Here is a 17,766-nt window from a genome sequence, read left to right as displayed (position 1 = left end):
AATTGATTTTCATGAATGATCTTTGAATGGAGTCTTATTGCTTTTTAAAATCATGCAAAGTAGGCAAATGAAATAATGGAGCAATTGGATGATCCCTTTTTATGATCAGAGTGAAGTCATGGTATTGTAATTTTATAACATCGACCATTATCTTCTTTTTTACTTTTTTCATTCTCAAAATATCTTGTCTATAGAGTACAAATTTGCTAGCATTACCCTGAGAGAGCCCATTCACCCTAGGTCAGGAAACCTTTCTTCTAATATAAAGTGCTTTTCCCCCACTTTGCTGTTGATGGACCACGTCTCCCAAAGATAGCCAGAGTTTCCTGTGAGTACTCCAGCCTCATTTCCTCACCACGCTCCTCTCTCCCAGCCCTTCAGTTCATTCCCAGTGCTGCCACCTACATGAAGCTTTTTCTGATTTCTCTGTGTAAGCATTGCCTCCGTATTTCCTCATCTTTTGTCCATAGTCTAGTTGGTCATCTGTTATTTTATTTGTAAGCTACTCGAAGGCAGGGATTGGCCTTTACACATCTGTATTTTTTTTTAATATCTTAAACATACTTGTGACTGCCTGACTGAATAAGCAAATGAGTGTTAAGTTCTTCATGATATTCATTCTTAAAGTAGCTTAGGCATTTTGAAGAGAAATTGATCTATACAGCAACAAAGAATTTTCAAGAGTAGCTAAAAATATTTTCTTAGGGACTTTTCTGTACGTTTTCAGTATGTGAGTCTCAACTGCAGGTTTCAGAGGAAGGCATGAAGCTCAGGAGCAGCCTGAGTGCTTGAATATTAATGACTGTGTGCTGCACAGTCCTTAATTTTAAACTGTATTTTCCCTTTGTAAAGTGCTGCCCTAATGAAATTTGCAGCGCCTGTCCAACAGGTCCAGGGCCTTGGTAACCAGGTAGACAAAATAAGTGGTTTAAATGGTTTGACTGACTTACAGGGAAGCTTTTGTTTCTAATGCAAATGTTTTGGGTATTTTTCTGACTTCCAGAGAATCTGTTCCAAGGTTTTATCAATCCCCAAATCGTTTTGAATGTTACCAAGCCCAAGCATATAATTGGCTTTATTTTGCTAATATTTTTGCTTATATTTTAGATTTTGCCACCTTTTTTTCCTTTTATTGTCTATTTATTTGGTTAAATTAATATGGACATATTAAGAGCAGATAATTATGAGAGATAAAACAAAGCACATTCAACAGATTTAACTAAAATACTTTAATGTCATAATATCCCACAGCAGAAAGTAATGCTTTTCGACTATTTCTTTTTCTTTTCTTTTCTTTTCTTTTTTTTTTTTTTTTGAAGGCTTCTTGCACATCACTGACTTCATTTCCCATCAAAACAGAGTGAGGACTCTGGAGAATTGTCTGAATCCATTTCCTTAGAATTATTATTTCTTAAAGATGTCACAGATGACGGCATTTTGTTTTTATTTGAGATACTATGTAATATTATTACCAGTTCCCTCTGAAATTTTGGGCATTTATGCTTTCAGACAATCTCCATTTTTTTTATTTCTCTGTCAAAATTATGATTTCTGTGAAAATATTGTGATGTACATATCGTGTCTCCTTTGTAGTACTTCTCAGTGCTTTAGCTTATATGGTGATACTCATATTAAAATTATCAACTGAATATAAGGCATCTCTTTTTGCTGTCATATTAGTGAGGAGGATTGAATCATCTTAATTCCTCAGCAGAGTTGATAATTTTCATTGCTGCAGACTGGTGCTTCTCAGACTTTAGCAGGCAGGATATTGCCTCCGGGTCCCCTCCCCCCGCCCCCTGCCCCAGGATTTCTCAGTTGGTCTGGGGTGGAACCTGACACTGTGCATTTCCAGCACTTCCCAAGTGAAACTGATGCTGTTTTCCAGAGACCACACTCTGAGAACCACTTTCTAGGCAAAGAGCCAGAATCCTGGTTCTTTCCTACTTCCCAAGAGAGGCTTTCTCAATGTGGCTTCTTCCCTCTTCTAATTAAACCATCAAAAGTGATAAAATGTACTATTAGCTGAGAAATAGTTAAAAAGGATGGTAGCACCTAGTTTATACCAGATATTAGACCAAATAGTCTGGGAGGGACACATCAATGAATAAATCTTAATCCTGACCTTTGGGACCTCTGCACTTGGTGGGAGAGTGCAGGAAGTCGTGCAGGTATGCAGCCATAATATATTGTAGAATATAACAGACATATAAAAAAGAGGATTATAACAGTGGAAACAGCTAGAGATTAATTATTGTTGAACTGATCTATGAAGCCTTTTTATTTTTTATTTATTTATTTTTTTTGTCAGAGCACACGAGTATGCACAAGTGGTGGGAATGGCAGGCAGAGGGAGAAGCAGGCTCCCTGCTGAGGAAGGAGCCCGATGTGGGGCTCGATGTGGGGCTCGATCCCAGGACCCTGGGATCATGACCTGAGCCAAACGCGGCTGCTTAACTGACTGAGCCACCCAGGTGCCCCATATGAAGCTTTTTTAGAGAAAAGGGTAGAGATTTTTGTTTTTGGGTTCTGGACCTACAAAGACGAGAAGACAAAAATTATAATTTTTTTTAGTACCATATTTTGAAATGAATAAGAAAATCAAACAGAGTAGCAAAGTGTAGTACACTCTTGAACAATGTGGGAGTTAGGGGCCCTGACCCCTTGTACAGTTGAAAATACACATACAAGTTTTGACTCCCCCTAAACTTAACTACCAATACCGTGCTGTTGAGTGGTAGCCTTACTGATAACCTAAACCGTTAACAGATATTTGTATGGTATGTGTATTATATTCTGTATTCTCACAATAAAGTAAGTTAGAGAAAAAAATATTATCTTTTAAAAAGATTTATTTATTTCAGTGAGTGAGAGAGAGAGAGAGAGTGCAGGGCAGAGGGTCAGAAGAAGAGGGAGAGAGAAACCCAAACAGACTCCCTGCTGAGCATAGAGCTGGATGCAGGGCTCAATCCAGGACCCCTGAGATCAGACCAGAGTGGAAACTAAGAGTCAGACACTCAACTGATTGTGCCACCCAGGTACCCAGAAAAGGAAATGTTATTAAGAAAATCATAAGGAGGAGAAAATACATTTATAGTATTATAATGTATTTGGTGAAAAAAATCTGCATATAAGTGGGCCTGTGCAGTTCAAACTTGTGTTGTTCAGGAGTCGACCGTATTGGATTTGGACAAAATGTGTGATATGACTATAGTGTTGTGCATAAAGGCATGAATTTTGGTGTGAGAGCTATATTCAAATTCTGACTCTCACCTTCTAGTTTGGGAGTTTGGACAGAGATTTAACCTCTGTGACTCTCATTTCCTAATCTATAAAATGGGAGTGATAACACTTGTCTCACTGGATTGCGAAAGGATTAAAAGTAATAGGTATGTTTTAGCCAGGAACCTCTTGGAAATAAAATGTAAGTGTAGGATTAAACTGGTAATACTTTATTAAACTGGTAATACTTTATACTAATATTCAGGGCAGTGAGCACGAGGAAAAGTGGGAGTGAAATGTCAGAGATTGAAACTGACTCTGAATGTAATGATTTGAAGCAGGACTGTATGGGAGAGCCTTTGGGGAATATCATCTGTAAGGTGGTAGAGAAGTTGAACTGCATCAGAAGTCTCAGCCAGTCTCAGGAAGCTCAGGGTTTGGATGGGTCTTTAGAGTGGACCCAAAGTGAGACAAAGGCTCTGGGCGTATGTATTCCCTCAGTCACCAGTCACTGGATGCAGGTTGGAGGGAGAGAGTGACAAAACCTGAGACCTGGCAGCTGATTTTCTCCCGTGCATACTGCTCTAAGCTGGCCGCTGCTAGTACTCATGCATTGGTCCTGTAGGGAGGAATGTGGTATGATGAGCTCCTGCAGCCCTGGCCACCACTTGCTAGGGAGTCCCATAGTGTAAGGTGCAGCAGGTGTGCACTGCATTCTCCATTAGCCACGCAGGTTTGCAAGGAGAGCTCTCAGCAGTGCACAGAGGACAGAAAACAGGAAAATTTATTTGCATGACTCTCTTCCATGTCCTGTTTCCCACCAGCCATGCCTCTGTGCCTCTTAGAAAATCAGATTCCATGCTTTGCGTCATGGATTTCATCCACAATCGTACACTGATCAGGAAAGAGAAAGGAAGAGATCACTGAGGGAGTTTGAGAAGATATAAAAGATTGGTATGTGGTTGAGTTGATAAAGCAAGTAGTCTAGAACATGGCTTAGAGTGAAAATTGAATATATAGCTAATACCTGTGTAGCGTCTTCCTATGCAACAGCCCCACTCTGAGCACTTTATGTAGATTAATGTATTTGCTCCTCACAATAGCTTGATGAAGAAGACACTAGTACTAATATATTTACATTTTATAGACAAAGGTATTGAGACTCATATATTAAACAGCTAATAAATAGCACAACAGAGTTTATAACCAGGAGTCATTTCAGAGTTTATGCTGTGAACCATTCCACTGTATTGCTTCCAAGTAGCTATTATTATTTTAAATGATTGAGATCATAATTAGAATATGTATTTTATCATTATAAATATCATTAGATTTAGCAAAATATATTGAATATGAAAGACTTTGAAAAAGTTTCAGTATTTTTTACCTTTATTTTTAAACTAATATCACCAGATAATTTATGTAAATGAAAAGTGATACAGGAAGTCCTGGGACTTCCCAAGTTTCTTTAGCTATGCAATAGAAAACAGCATCATGAAATAAAAGAAAATGTATGTGGTTCATTCAATAAAAAATATCTTCTGTCCTGATCTGCAGTTAGAGAATCCGTAAATCTAAGTATCCTAATTCCATTTCTGTCATTAACTGATTTGTTATTCAGAATACATCACTTTATCTCTTTATGTGTTACCGTATTTGTAAAATAAGGTAATTAGTAACATCTATCCCGTATATATCACAGGGGTTTTTTTTAAGGATAGAAATAATACAATATATATGCCTGAAATGAAAAAAATATATTGAAAACAACCTGGAATTATTTGGGAAAAAATTTAAGTGTTTTAGAAGTACTGCATTAAAAAAAAAATTTTAAAAATCAATAATTTTATAATTTTATAAACCTAGTTCAAGTGGTTTCCATCATTTAATCTTTAATGGGATAATAATTTTTTATTACATCCTTTACACTGAGATATCTCTTGATCGCTATTGATGCAACAAAAACTTGTATACCAGAGATAAAAATTTATTCAGCTCTTCCTACTTGGCCATTAAACAAAGACTATTTGACGTGGTGTTCAGTATATCTGTACACTCTCAAGTATGGCAATAAATCCGGAACATAAGATTGATTTTTTTCAAAAATCGTATAAATTTATTAAATTAATTACTTTTGTGTTTTGAGATTACCACGGATTAGTTTTCCTAATGTTTTGTCAAATTTCTTGGATTTATTTTTAGGGCTTTTCAGTTCCTTCTGGGTTTACAGTGTGTTTTCTTTACCTACTGGAAACTGACATTCTTTTACATATCTCTTGATTCTTGCTTTCCTTGTCAAGCTCCCTGAGTACATGCTGTTTTCAGTTTATGTTTCCATATCCAGAAGATGGAATGTTTTTACTACATCAAATAATTTACACTTCTGATTTTATATCCAAGTCCTATTACTTCTTTGCACCTTACCTGTTCATTTGTGTGTACAATTATATTGGGTATTTTTTTCTTTCTTATGTAAGATCCCTTATTCATTAGATCATTTATAGAGCACACACTTCTTTGTAGATTTTTTTTTTTTTTTATTTTTGTGATTGCTTGGAAAATTACTGTGCTTATCTTTGGAATGACATAAAATTGGATGCATGCGTATCTGAGTAATTATCCTCGTAGAGGCAGTTCATTGGTTATTTTAAATTATCTTAAAGACTTATAAGAGGAATTATAGAAGAAATATTTTTTACATAATATTAAAAGTAAAGATGAAAATTAATAATGTATTTAGTTTTTTATGTAGTATGTGATTGTTATTTTTCTTGGTAAAAGCTCTCATTTATTCATATGTACCTGCCTTGAAATTTGTACCTTAAGGACAAAGAAAGGTCACCAATCCTTCTAACTCCTGGTTCTTTGTCAAAAATGGACACAGTTAATGAGGTTTGTTTGGTACAGAACAAATTCTCAGACACAGATAGAGATCCTTTCAATGGAAACAAATTTGTTTGGCTTTACCAGGTTACTTAGCGATTAATAATAGCCTTGAGATGCAGGTCAGAAAGGTCATTGTACCAGCTTGCCAACACAATCTAAATGTGCAGCTAGCCCAGCTCTGTGGGCGCAGAAGCCCCCAAAATACTATGCATAAAGTAAAACAGGCTATTTTCTGACTCCTTTTTTCATATTAATAAGCAATTTTCAAGAGAAGGGTGGCAAAATGAGGGCCATGCCACTCCAAGTAATTCATTTATTTTGCAATTTAATCTTATGTTGAAAAAAATTGCTCTGCTGCAGTAGCATAGCATGGTGATTTTTAAACGTCAGTGTGTTTCATAAGTAACCTTGTATGAAGTATTGTATTAGTAGCCTTTAACAGAAAATTGCAACAAAAATATTTCTAGACGTTGAAGTAGAAATGAGAATCTTTTTTTATTTTTGGAATCTTTCCCTCTACTTTCCCTTGGTATCTCTGAGGTAAATGCTCAGGTGATTTGCTTAAGGTTTTACTTAAAGAACTGGACACTAAGTTACATACCTATTTTTGAAAAAGAATAACGTGTACTTTCAAAACATTATTTTAACATGAATAGTTAAATTTGTGCTGTGAAAATAAAAGATTTCTTTTTTCCGTGTTTGATAATATCTTATTCTATTTATCAGATGTTTTTTCCACATAGTATATTTTTAAAGGTTTATTTGTGTTTAAATTTCTTAGATACACATAAATGATGAAATTTTCATTATTTTAATGGAATTTATTATACCTCGAGAGCCATGGACTTATTTACCTGGTTTAGCTTTTATTTTAATTATCTGTATAATTGAACAAAATAACCTTTCAAGTGCAGGATAATGCATGCTGGTATTATTTGAACTGTTAACTGAAGTAAACTTAAATTAAGTATATATATAAAAAACCATGACACTTTCAGAATTAGCCCGTTAGTATACAAAATAAATGATTAGAGCTTTGTAAATATGAAATCGAAACTTAAAGTCAGTAGCTCAGATGTTTTCTTGGGGTATTTAAGTGTGTCCAATAGCTAATCTTCAACCAAAGAAAATGGCAACATTGTCGTTCACTTACTTTGCACTTGATATATTTCCTCAGCTGTTGAATTAATGATAATATGTAGATATTTGATTTAAAAAATTTAACCACTGAAAAATCACTTAAATGCTTTTTAGAGATTGCAAAGATTCAGTGGAATGTGCAGGTAAGATCGATTACACCACTGATTTTGATGGATGTGGGTGAAAGTAGCCCCTCAAAAACTTACTTGATTATCATCCGTGGAAGAATGAAAATGCTGGCAGATTTTTAGTATCATAAATAACTGCGGATTGTTTTGATGCAGGGAGGCGCTGGAGGAGTTTGCAGAGATGAAAGAAAGAGAAGAGAAGAAGGCCGACCTCGAAAGGGAAGAGAAGAAAAGAGATTACCAGGCCCGAAAGATGCATTACCTCCTCAGCACAAAGCAGGTTGGTCTACCTGTGCCTGACAGCTCCCGTAAACCACTTGGGCCCCGAGCCTGACAGAGATAAAGTAGCAGGCTGAATGGGACATGACTTGTTGAAAAGATATCACAAAGACACTACTTCGAGTTCAATTTCGTGCTTCTGTGTAGGTGCGCGCAGGCACCATGACTCGTCCGTGACAGCAGCTGCATAGACGCAGCTGCTGGGCCGCTGGCAGAAAGGTCCAAGTCAGCAGTGTCATCTGCCACTGTGATAACACTACACGAAGGGCATACCCTCGCTTTTGAAACCCATTCTGAGTGGCTTATTGTTGTTCTGCGAATTGAGCAAGGACTAAGAAGTTATTAAACCGAGGTCGCTTTCAGGTTTTCCCTTTTCCTTGAGCTAATGTTGATATTAAAACCATTCTTGCACCCTTTCTAAATTTTGATGCCAGTTTTCAGTAAAGCTTTGAACAAACCTGCTTCAGCAATTACATCTTCATATTGAGATACAAATGTGAAGTTTGGAATACTTAGAATGATTTTCTTATCAGTGGTAAAATTTCAGTGCCTCAAATCTTGTCAAGTTGCTAAGAAAAAATACATTTGGGGTGTAGAATATTCTGCTCACAAAGAAATGTGGTTAAAAAACAACAGGACTTTGGGGCTTGAAGTATATTTTGTTAGTTGAGCTTCAGGCAGGAAACTAGCAATTTGTGGGTTTTTTATTCTTTCTCAGAGACTTTCAAGTCCAGTCTCATAGTTCCAGTCGGAGTCACACATTCAAATGTCTCAGACATAGGCAAGGCAAGTCTGTGGTGGAGGGTGCTGGAGGGTGTTACCTGAGACTGACGGTCATGCTTCGAGACATCCAAATTCAAAAACATTAAGTACTGGACTGGCCATGTACATTTAGAACAGAGAACTGCACTTGTAGCCTCTGTTTGGTAGTCTAATTAACAATACTTTTGATAATGGTAACTGTCTTAAAATTTACTTACATTCGTATAGCTGAGATATCTCCATTTAACAGAGAAAAAACCGGAAGAGAAAATTATGGGACTGATTTATAGACACAAAACTAGTGGTGGTAAGTCTGGTACTCAAACTGAGGTCTTTAGATTCTAAACACTTACACAATAAAGATAATTTAAAAAATAATGGGGCGCCTGGGTGGAGCAGTCGTTAAGCGTCTGCCTTCCGCTCAGGGCGTGATCCCAGCGTTCTGGGATCGAGCCCCACATCAGGTTCCTACGCTGGGAGCCTGCTTCTTCCTCTCCCATTCCCCCTGCTTGTGTTCCCTCTCTCGCTGGCTGTCTCTGTTAAATAAATAAATAAAATCTTTAAAAAAAAATAAATAAAAATAAATTAAAAAATAAAAAGTTGAGGTATTTTACATTCAATTATAAATCCATAAGAATGTAAAGAATTTATCTGTATAATTGGTGGGCTTTTTAAATGTAGAATCACAAATCAAGAATTCTTTTTTTGACTTTAGTTATTAGTAATTTTAATTTTGATAAAACTAAGGGAGTCATAAATATATCCTTGAATTCTTTAAACCTGATAATAATTATTGGGTACAGTTGTTTATTTTGATAACTCTGAATCCCTTTTATACCTTGAATCTTCTTAATCTGAGGTCTAATTGTGCTGTTTATACTTATGATGGGTAGTGTAACAGCAAAAATAACTTTTTAGATGGTGAAATCAGATTTAATGGAAACATTTGTTAATTCTTTTATCCAGGGTTATTTAGATATCCACATAGAGGAATATTTTAGGAAGTCCATAAAGACTTAGTTATTTTATTAATAAAAATAATGGTCTAGCAGGGGGAACCTCGGTGGCTCAGTCAGTTAGGCATCCCCCTTCAGCTCAGGTCATGGTCCCAGAGTCCCAGGATTGAGCCCCACATCGGGCTCTTAGCCTGCTTCTCCCCCTGCCCCTCACCCTGCTCATGCTCTCTCACTCTCCCTCTCTCTCAAATAAATAAAATCTTTAAAAAATTAAAAAAAAAAAAGAAATAGCGAATATCCATGGAATACTTACCGTGTGCCACAGAGTATGGTAGGTACTTTATATGCATAATTTATTTATTTTGGTTTCATTTCAGTTTTAAATTTAAACACCTGGTTTAACAAATTATTTCACAAACTTGACCATGTGACTTGACTCTTGGACCCTAATGAATTTTTAATGTTACTGTTGTGTTTTAGGTATGTTTGTGTTAACAAATACCAGCTGTCAATGCCCTGGCCCATTTTCCTTCTTGTTTATACCTTGCAGACTGCTGGTAATATCCATGTATATAGACTTTAGTTGAGTGGTCCTTTGTCTCCAGAAATCCTTGGCATCCAATAGAATGGTTGTTTTTGAGGCACTGTGTACAGTAGAATCAGTATGAGCATTGACATCAGAGCTAAGTGGGCATCCAAGCTCTCCCACTTAGGGTAAGATCAGGAGATTACCTGGAATTGTCTGTTTCACTCTACAATTTGAAAGAACATTATGAGAATTGAATATAATATATTTAAAATACTACCTGGCCCTTAGAGAGCATTCCAGTAAATGATAGCAATCATAATTAGAATTTAACTTACCAAGGGGTGCCTGGGTGCCTCAGTCAGTTAAGCGTGTGCTTTTGGCTCAGGTCATTGATCCCAGGGTCCGGGGTTGGAGCCCCACCTCTGGCTCTCTGCTCAGCAAGGAGCCTGCTCCTCCTTCTCTCTCTGCCTGCTTGCGCTCTCTCTCTGTCAAATAAATACAATATTTTAAAAAATAAAAAGAATTTAACCTATCAAGGATAAACGAAGATTCTATACTTTAATTTTTTCTGTTTGTCTTAGTTGTTGGAAGCATTCATTTTCTCATTTCTTTGCTTTGCTTTCCTTTAGTTATTAATGAAAATTAGAAATATTTATAATGATCTTCCCCAACATCACCCTCCCCCGTTTACAACTGGTCTCACAGACTTGAGGGCAATGGAGGGGAAATGATGTTCTTAAATCCCCTTCCTTGGAGAAGAATATTATAAAAATATCAGAGACTTTCATTTGGATCTGCCAAGTTGGTCAGTTTTTGTTATAGTGATCTTCATATTTGATCACAAATAACTGAAGATAAAATAAAACCCTTTGAACCTATGCAAACACTTTTATTCCCAAAGCAAACTTTTTTTTTTTTTTTTTTTTTTTGGCAATGAAATAGAACAGTGGTATCATCGTAGTCTCATCTGTTGACTTTGATCAGGGGATTAGTTTTACTAATGGGATGGTACTAGAAATTTCGAATGTTTCATTCCTTATATCTACCAGATTTGCTTTACTTAGCTTTAAATCAGTATTTTTCATCATGATATAAAAAAGTTGAATTTTAAACTGATATTACAAGTCGCAATTATAAAACATCTTTACCTAAACAAAAGTATGCAATATTCACCTTAACCTAAACAAAGATATGCAACACTAACATTAATAAATAGATTGAATATAAATCTTAACTTTAAAATTCTTCAATTATTCCAAATAACATATTTTTGAGTACCAACAATCTCTCTGATACCGAACCAGAAGTAGGACGTATAAATGTATGCTGTGTGATCCTTAACCAAAAGGTGCATTCATTCTGATTTTGGTCTATGCCAAACAAATGTTTTTACTAGAAAGAAATTTGACACCTTTCAGTTACAGTTTATATAGGTGGTCTTATTGAAATTAACAACCATTTATGTTTAGGATTTTGTGATTCCATTTATTATTTTATTTTCACAAAAACCTTTACTTTCCCTAACCTGAGGAAGACTCACACATATTTCAATTTGGGTATTATTACTGATTTTCTCAGCATGACTTGGCTATGGGGGAGAAATTAAGCTGCAGATTTTAAAACATTCCTGAGATAGTTATAGATTAATTTTGTTGCTGTTTTAAGAGTTTTGATTTCAAATTATACAAAATACACATTTAAGTACAAAATAAAAGCCAGATATGAATTGAGTATTTGTTATTAAAGGCTTGTGTCAATTTTAACTCTCAATTTGTGCAGTTATTTGAAAGTTTACTGAATAAATATTCAAGTGTAAATAATTTTTATAAGAAGTACAGCAGGATTGGAAAAGTTCTGCTGATGTACTTAAAGGGAATAATACCATAATAGCCTTTTTAGAACTGTTTTATTGGTGACTTCAATAATTGAGGAGTGATTTATAATGATATATAATGATAGTTTGTTGAATGCTAATTTTCATATTAAATTTTCATAGGTCTAATATAGCTTCACTTAGATGAGTATAACTAAAATGTTGACTCAGACAAAGAATGCTTTAGAAAAGGTAAGGAATTTTCTAAGCCAAAGTTGTATTTGTGAATTCATATGTAGATAATAAATGAAGTCATGTGTTATTTAATGTATTAATAATTTTAGGGCTATTATGCTGATATACTGACATACTCATACTGATAACCTAGTTTCACAGTCAATGTTAGTACAAATCTATTGTGTATCTTAAAATAGTTCTAAAATATATTCCTGATTTTTACTGATATTAAGTATCTCATCTTTATGCAAGCAAATATGTTAGCACTAATAGGAATTACACAAGTAAATAACTAATATTGCAATGAGTGAATTAATAGACCCCTCAGGGTTTTATTAATTAAAAAGTTCAAGTCATATTAAAGCACCTTTTGTATATGTTTATTTCAATCAGAAAGCTGAACATGGTAACTTATTTGCATAAATAATCAATCACCATTTACTAGTAGTAATAAGGTTAATTTGTTGCTACAGACATAATAGGATTAGTCAATTATATTTCCCAGAAAATACTATTTGTTATGCACCCCATCACCTGTAAAACAGGATTGGGTTTAGTGCCCTTATTAAATGAACACATCAAAAAATCTTTGTCCCTGTGAAAGTTTTATGAAAAGAAAGCTAATTTTAGTTGATTTGAATAAGTAAAATGCAAACATTGCTTCCATATGTAAATTTAATTTATCTTTCTGCAAAGATTGATTATTTAAATAAAGTTATTTATTTTGATTCAGTAACCAGTCAGACTAAATCTGACACATATAGGACATATTTCCTTTGAAGAAAATCTCATTTGCAGATTTGTTTTACTCCAAATAAACTGACTTTCATTCCCGTCCTTGTTCTTGGGTAATAAATTATGTTGTCTGCTCCACCTACTGGTAGATACATGAAAAAGGCCTATTGTTGAATTCATTAGAAGACGCTGCCTCTAAAATGTTGCCAGAATTTTTACAGATCCTCCTTGAAAACAGCAGGTTACAGATACAAATGTAAGATTCAAGATCCACATTATAAGTAATGTTTAGAAGTATAGGTTATTATATAGAATTATATACATTGCTTCCTGATCAGTGAAAAATAATAACCATTTTTTATTTCAATACACTAATAAAAAAAGAATAGATACAAAATATATGCATGGCTATATTATTACTACATGTATTTTATTTTATAATAATGGTTCTTAATAGTTTATACATACTCAAGTTAAAATTAAAATGAAAATTTATAAATTTAATTAAAATTTGTAACATTTTATGGAAATAATTTTCATGTCATCACTTATATAATAGGTTTTCAGTGTTTTTTCTTTAATGCATAGTTTTTATGTGGACACTGAGGTAATGATTTTCAGTTATTTAAGATTCTTTAAAAGGACCCCATACTCCAATTAATATTAATAAAACGTCTTTAATTATTTTATTTCTTGAGAGAAACAAATGGTTTCAGCAACTTTCTTTTTCAAAATTATATCAAATCACATGTGTATATGGAAGGAAAGTAGCTTAATTAAAAAAACAATATAACAAAAATAATTGATACTCTGTTGATATGGATATGCTATTGATATGGAAAGCATGTTAATAAGACACATTTTCTAAGATGAAAAAAAATGTGTAAATTAAGAAATATAGTAAGTCTTACAAGTCATTTATTGCTTTCAGCTCTATCTCCTCAAAATCATAAATGGGGAGATTCTGTGCTTAATATGTGATTGCTCACTTTTAATTTGAGGTGATGAAATAAGAGAAGAATGGCAGCCTTTCATTGTGTACCTGCACATGGGCAAGCACGCATGCATGTGTGTGTGTGTGTGTGTATGCGTGTGTGTGTGTGATGTATCTTTGTGTATATGGTGTAGTTGGAAAGCATCTTTGGAGATCCTTCTCATAAGGCATTTTCCTTAGTCAGTGGTATACCACACCAGCAGTTGGGAAACTCAAGTGTGGTGTTAAAACGTAACCCTGTAACAACTCGTGGAATACACTTTTACACCTCTTGATCCTTATCTAAAAACCACTTCTTTGACTTAAAAATATTATGCTCCTCTCTCATTTCTAGGATAGACCCCCACTTTCTCTTTTTCCCTCTCCCCTCCTTTCCCCCACCTCTGTATTTCCATAATATACACGCAAAAGGATCTATGCCTCAATATTTATGGCTGTTAATAACATCCGCTGTATTGAGTATATTACATTTCTGATCTTCATGGTTTGATGCAACCTGATTTCGAGCATTCACGTGGTTCCTTGCTTCTGCTTTTTGGCATTTTTTCTTCTTTATGTGATTTTTTTCTTTATTTGTCCAAATCAGTCTTTATTTTGATCAATGTTCTAAACTATTCCTATTCATCCAAATTTTTAAAATCTTTCCCTCTTTTTTATTTTCTGTGTAAAATTGCGGACTTCTTTCAATTTATTCTTCCTGTCATCTTTTAAATAAATTCCATTATGTCCATTTCCTGAACCCTGAGCAATGGTAATAATCTCTAAAATGATTTTCTTTTTGTTCAGTCTTTTTCTCTTTGTCCCAGTATATTTGCCACTATCAGATGAATTTTGCTAAAATGGTACTTTTTATGTCATGTCTCTTTGCAGTTTATAAACCTCCAACGATTCCCTGTTGTCCATAGGATAAAATCCAAAGTTTTCAGCATACACATTTGAAACTTTCCAGACTGACTCTACTCTGTCTATTTATATTCAGTCTTATCTTCCTTTCCTCCTCAGGGTGAGCATCCTAATACAGTCTGATTTTTATATCCCAGAAACGTTCATCACAAGGGTCTCCTTATAGGAGATAGGTGACTTCTTGTGGCTTGTCATATTCTGGAAACTCAGAAGCTTCCTTGTTACCTCCCCCATCCCCCAAAAAGAGTCAACATCTCACATATGTTCCCCTAACACTTAAATTTGCCATTATTTTATTGTTAGAGATACATTTCTTTTCCCTTATTAAATTAAAATACTTTTAGAAAGGAGACAGCTATTAAGGTGTTCTTATTAGTATAGCTTGGTGAAAATTAATAACTGTGAGTAGGCTGTCATAAAAGGAAGGAAGAAAAGTATGTCCACAGTCCTGAGGCAATGCCTAGAGTATGAGGACCAAAATGGGCATAACGTTGGTAACGCAGGGAGCCAGAGATGATAAGGGCTATATTAACTACATGGAATGTCTGGGGAGACCCTAAAAGGCACCGTAAAGATAATTAGGAGGACGTGTAAGAGAAACTTAGCAGTTTTGTCATTTTGCTTAGCATCACTGCTATTTAGTATTCCTAGTTAACTATGTCCCTCTAGATTCCTCTTATTTCTTTCCTGCATTACACAGCATTCTCAACAATGAATTCTCAATTCTTATGTTAGCCACTCCCTGGTTATGGCATATTTTTTTTAGGTTGAAAAGGTCTGGCAGTAAAACTGAGGATTATGGAAGTAGGGAGTGGGAGTAGATTCATAAGTCTTACATGAAGGATCTTATATTTGTTTTTGCCAAGTTCCCAGTACTTTGTATGTTTCCATGGAGAAAAATATAAAAATAGGAACTCACACTGACAGAGGACAGGACCCCTGATTGGAATATACTAGAGCAGCGTGGGCTGTTTAGAGATTACCTTTCTAGCTCTTTCTGTTAACAGATTAAAGAAAGCAGGTCTGGAAGATGAAGCAACCTGCTCAAGGTTATAGTTTATTTAAACTCTGTGATGTTGGGGCATCCTCAGGACAGTGCAGCCACAGTGAAAATCTGAGTTAGTGATCTACATCTGTGGTCTACATGTGATTCACCTCAATAAACTCTATTTGGAAGGGACTTTACCTTAGGTTTATGACTATCTTTTTATCCTTGAAAACACTAGCATTCTGAGTATGCACTGCTCCTTGAGTTACCCTCAATTCATAGCATTCGCTTTTTACCTTTTCTCTAAAATGTTTTTTAGTACTTAAAAGGAACATTGATTTGAATGAGTTCATGGACAAATAGAAAAACTAGGGCCTGCATATAAAAGAGTGAATGAAGCAAGCCAGACATATGTAGATTTCTATGGTGTCTTTCTGTGAATAGCTCAAAGCACTTTTATTACATTTATCCCCACAATATTCTATAAAGTAGCAATTATCTTTCTGGTGATTGAAATGCTCTTGTTTGGTACTCATTTTTCCTCTAGACACTTGGCAGATTTATTCTTTCCTGAAGACTGTGTAGTGAATAAAGATCTGACCTATGATCTTTGGATCCCTAGTTTAAGAGGCAGGTCCTCAAGTTTGGTCATTTGCTCTTGGTCCCAAGTGAACTGTCCACATCACAAAACCATCACATAATTTGTTACTGTTGGCAGTCTCTGTTGAGAAAAGGCCAAGGACTGAACTAGCGTGGCGAATGAATTAGCTATTAACTTTTACATTTTATTTCCTCCCTCTTTAACATTATAGTTTTTACTATCCTGTAATATATGAAAGAGATAAAATTATTGTCCATTGTCAGTACTCTTTGAAGAGATAAAGTGAAGTGGTTAGAAAAAAAGTCTTATGTCCCCAAATAAGTCCCTTCCCTGTTCTTCTCCTTGCCATCATTTATCTAAGAAATGGAGGCAAAAATAATGATGGAAGCAAAAACAAAATGAAAGTTAATTTAAAGAGAGACCACACAGGTAGAAAAGTGCCTTAGCTACTTTTCTTATGTATATTTTCCTTTTCAGCATACTGCATTTTAAAAGTTATTTTAAAAACTGTCCATTAGCAAAACACACTGTAAACTTCTCTTGTGCATGTGACCAGAGGCAGATTCATGTGTTTTGGGGCCTGAAGCTTATACAATTTTGGGATCTACCTTCAAGAAGAAACTACACAAAGTAACAGATATGGGAAGATGAATATAATGAGCAAAAAATCATTTCAAGCACATTTCAAATTTTAACATCTGAGAACACCACAAGATCTAAATATAACAGTAGTTTTATTAACTGCTTGATAGCTCTATCATATTTGCTCACCATATTTTGGTTTCGTGCTCTTTGATTGCCTCTTTCTTTGACAATAATTTTGTTATATTTTCTAGAGTGAAAAGAAAGTTATTCACTCCTTTTTGTAGGAACATTGATCTAAATTTTTCATTACCGTAAGAAAGTTAAATGGTGCGTTCCTATTTGTATGCTGCGTTATTGAGTATATTTTTGAAAGGGAAGATCTTCTATTTTGTATGGGCAATGAGAAGAATCAGATTCTCCATTTGAGAAAACCCCACTTCTCTTCCACTAGTCACATACTTCCAGGCCAGATGGTTTAGGATGTTCATAGTATGGTGCAGCCTCTGGTCCTGCACCTTTATTCATGATGCCTGGTGAGTCTGCCCACTGGGTTCATGAGTATTCCTGAAAGTTATTCCTGCATTGGGATTACTAAAAAGTTTTAACTATACTTGGAAGTAACAGAAAAAAAAAAAAAAACACCCATAAATATACCTAACCAAACCTTAATTAAATATACACCCACCTTAGCTTTTTCCTGGTTTGGTCTCCAGCATGCCCATAGCCATTCTTGTGCCGCCCAGCCCAAGTATGATAGAGGATAAGTCAGAGCGTAAGAGACGGTGGAACTAACTGATGTCTTACTTTCACAGATTTTACAAAAAAACATAACCATGTGAACACATTGCCAGGGTTCCTCCTTGTGTTATGGAAAGAGCCTATGAAAATGAGGGCCTCAGAGATTAAGTTGAATCAGTTTCACTGTTCCTTCACCTCTAGTCGGACTATATTTTTGTATTGTGTTAAACTTGCTTAAAGAAGTTTTAACTATTAAAACTATTTTAATTT

The 17,766-nt window shown here is 34.9% G+C and overlaps 1 protein-coding gene across 1 annotated transcript in view; it reads left to right on the top strand.

Moving 5' to 3' along the window:
- SPATA17 (spermatogenesis associated 17) overlaps nucleotides 1-17,766 on the top strand; it is a 169,263-nt gene that overhangs the window by 60,627 nt on the left and 90,870 nt on the right. Inside the window, exon 6 of the mRNA XM_008685733.2 lies at nucleotides 7,533-7,656. Within this exon, the coding sequence (XP_008683955.1) occupies nucleotides 7,533-7,656 (124 nt within the window). The remainder of the gene's footprint in view (nucleotides 1-7,532; nucleotides 7,657-17,766) is intronic.

This window comes from Ursus maritimus, unplaced genomic scaffold (assembly GCF_017311325.1).
Source record: "Ursus maritimus isolate PB19 unplaced genomic scaffold, ASM1731132v1 scaffold_2, whole genome shotgun sequence".
In the NCBI taxonomy this organism is placed as follows: Eukaryota; Metazoa; Chordata; class Mammalia; order Carnivora; family Ursidae; genus Ursus; species Ursus maritimus.
Note: the sequence above shows the minus strand (reverse complement) of the source record. Positions and strands in the feature narration are given on the sequence as shown.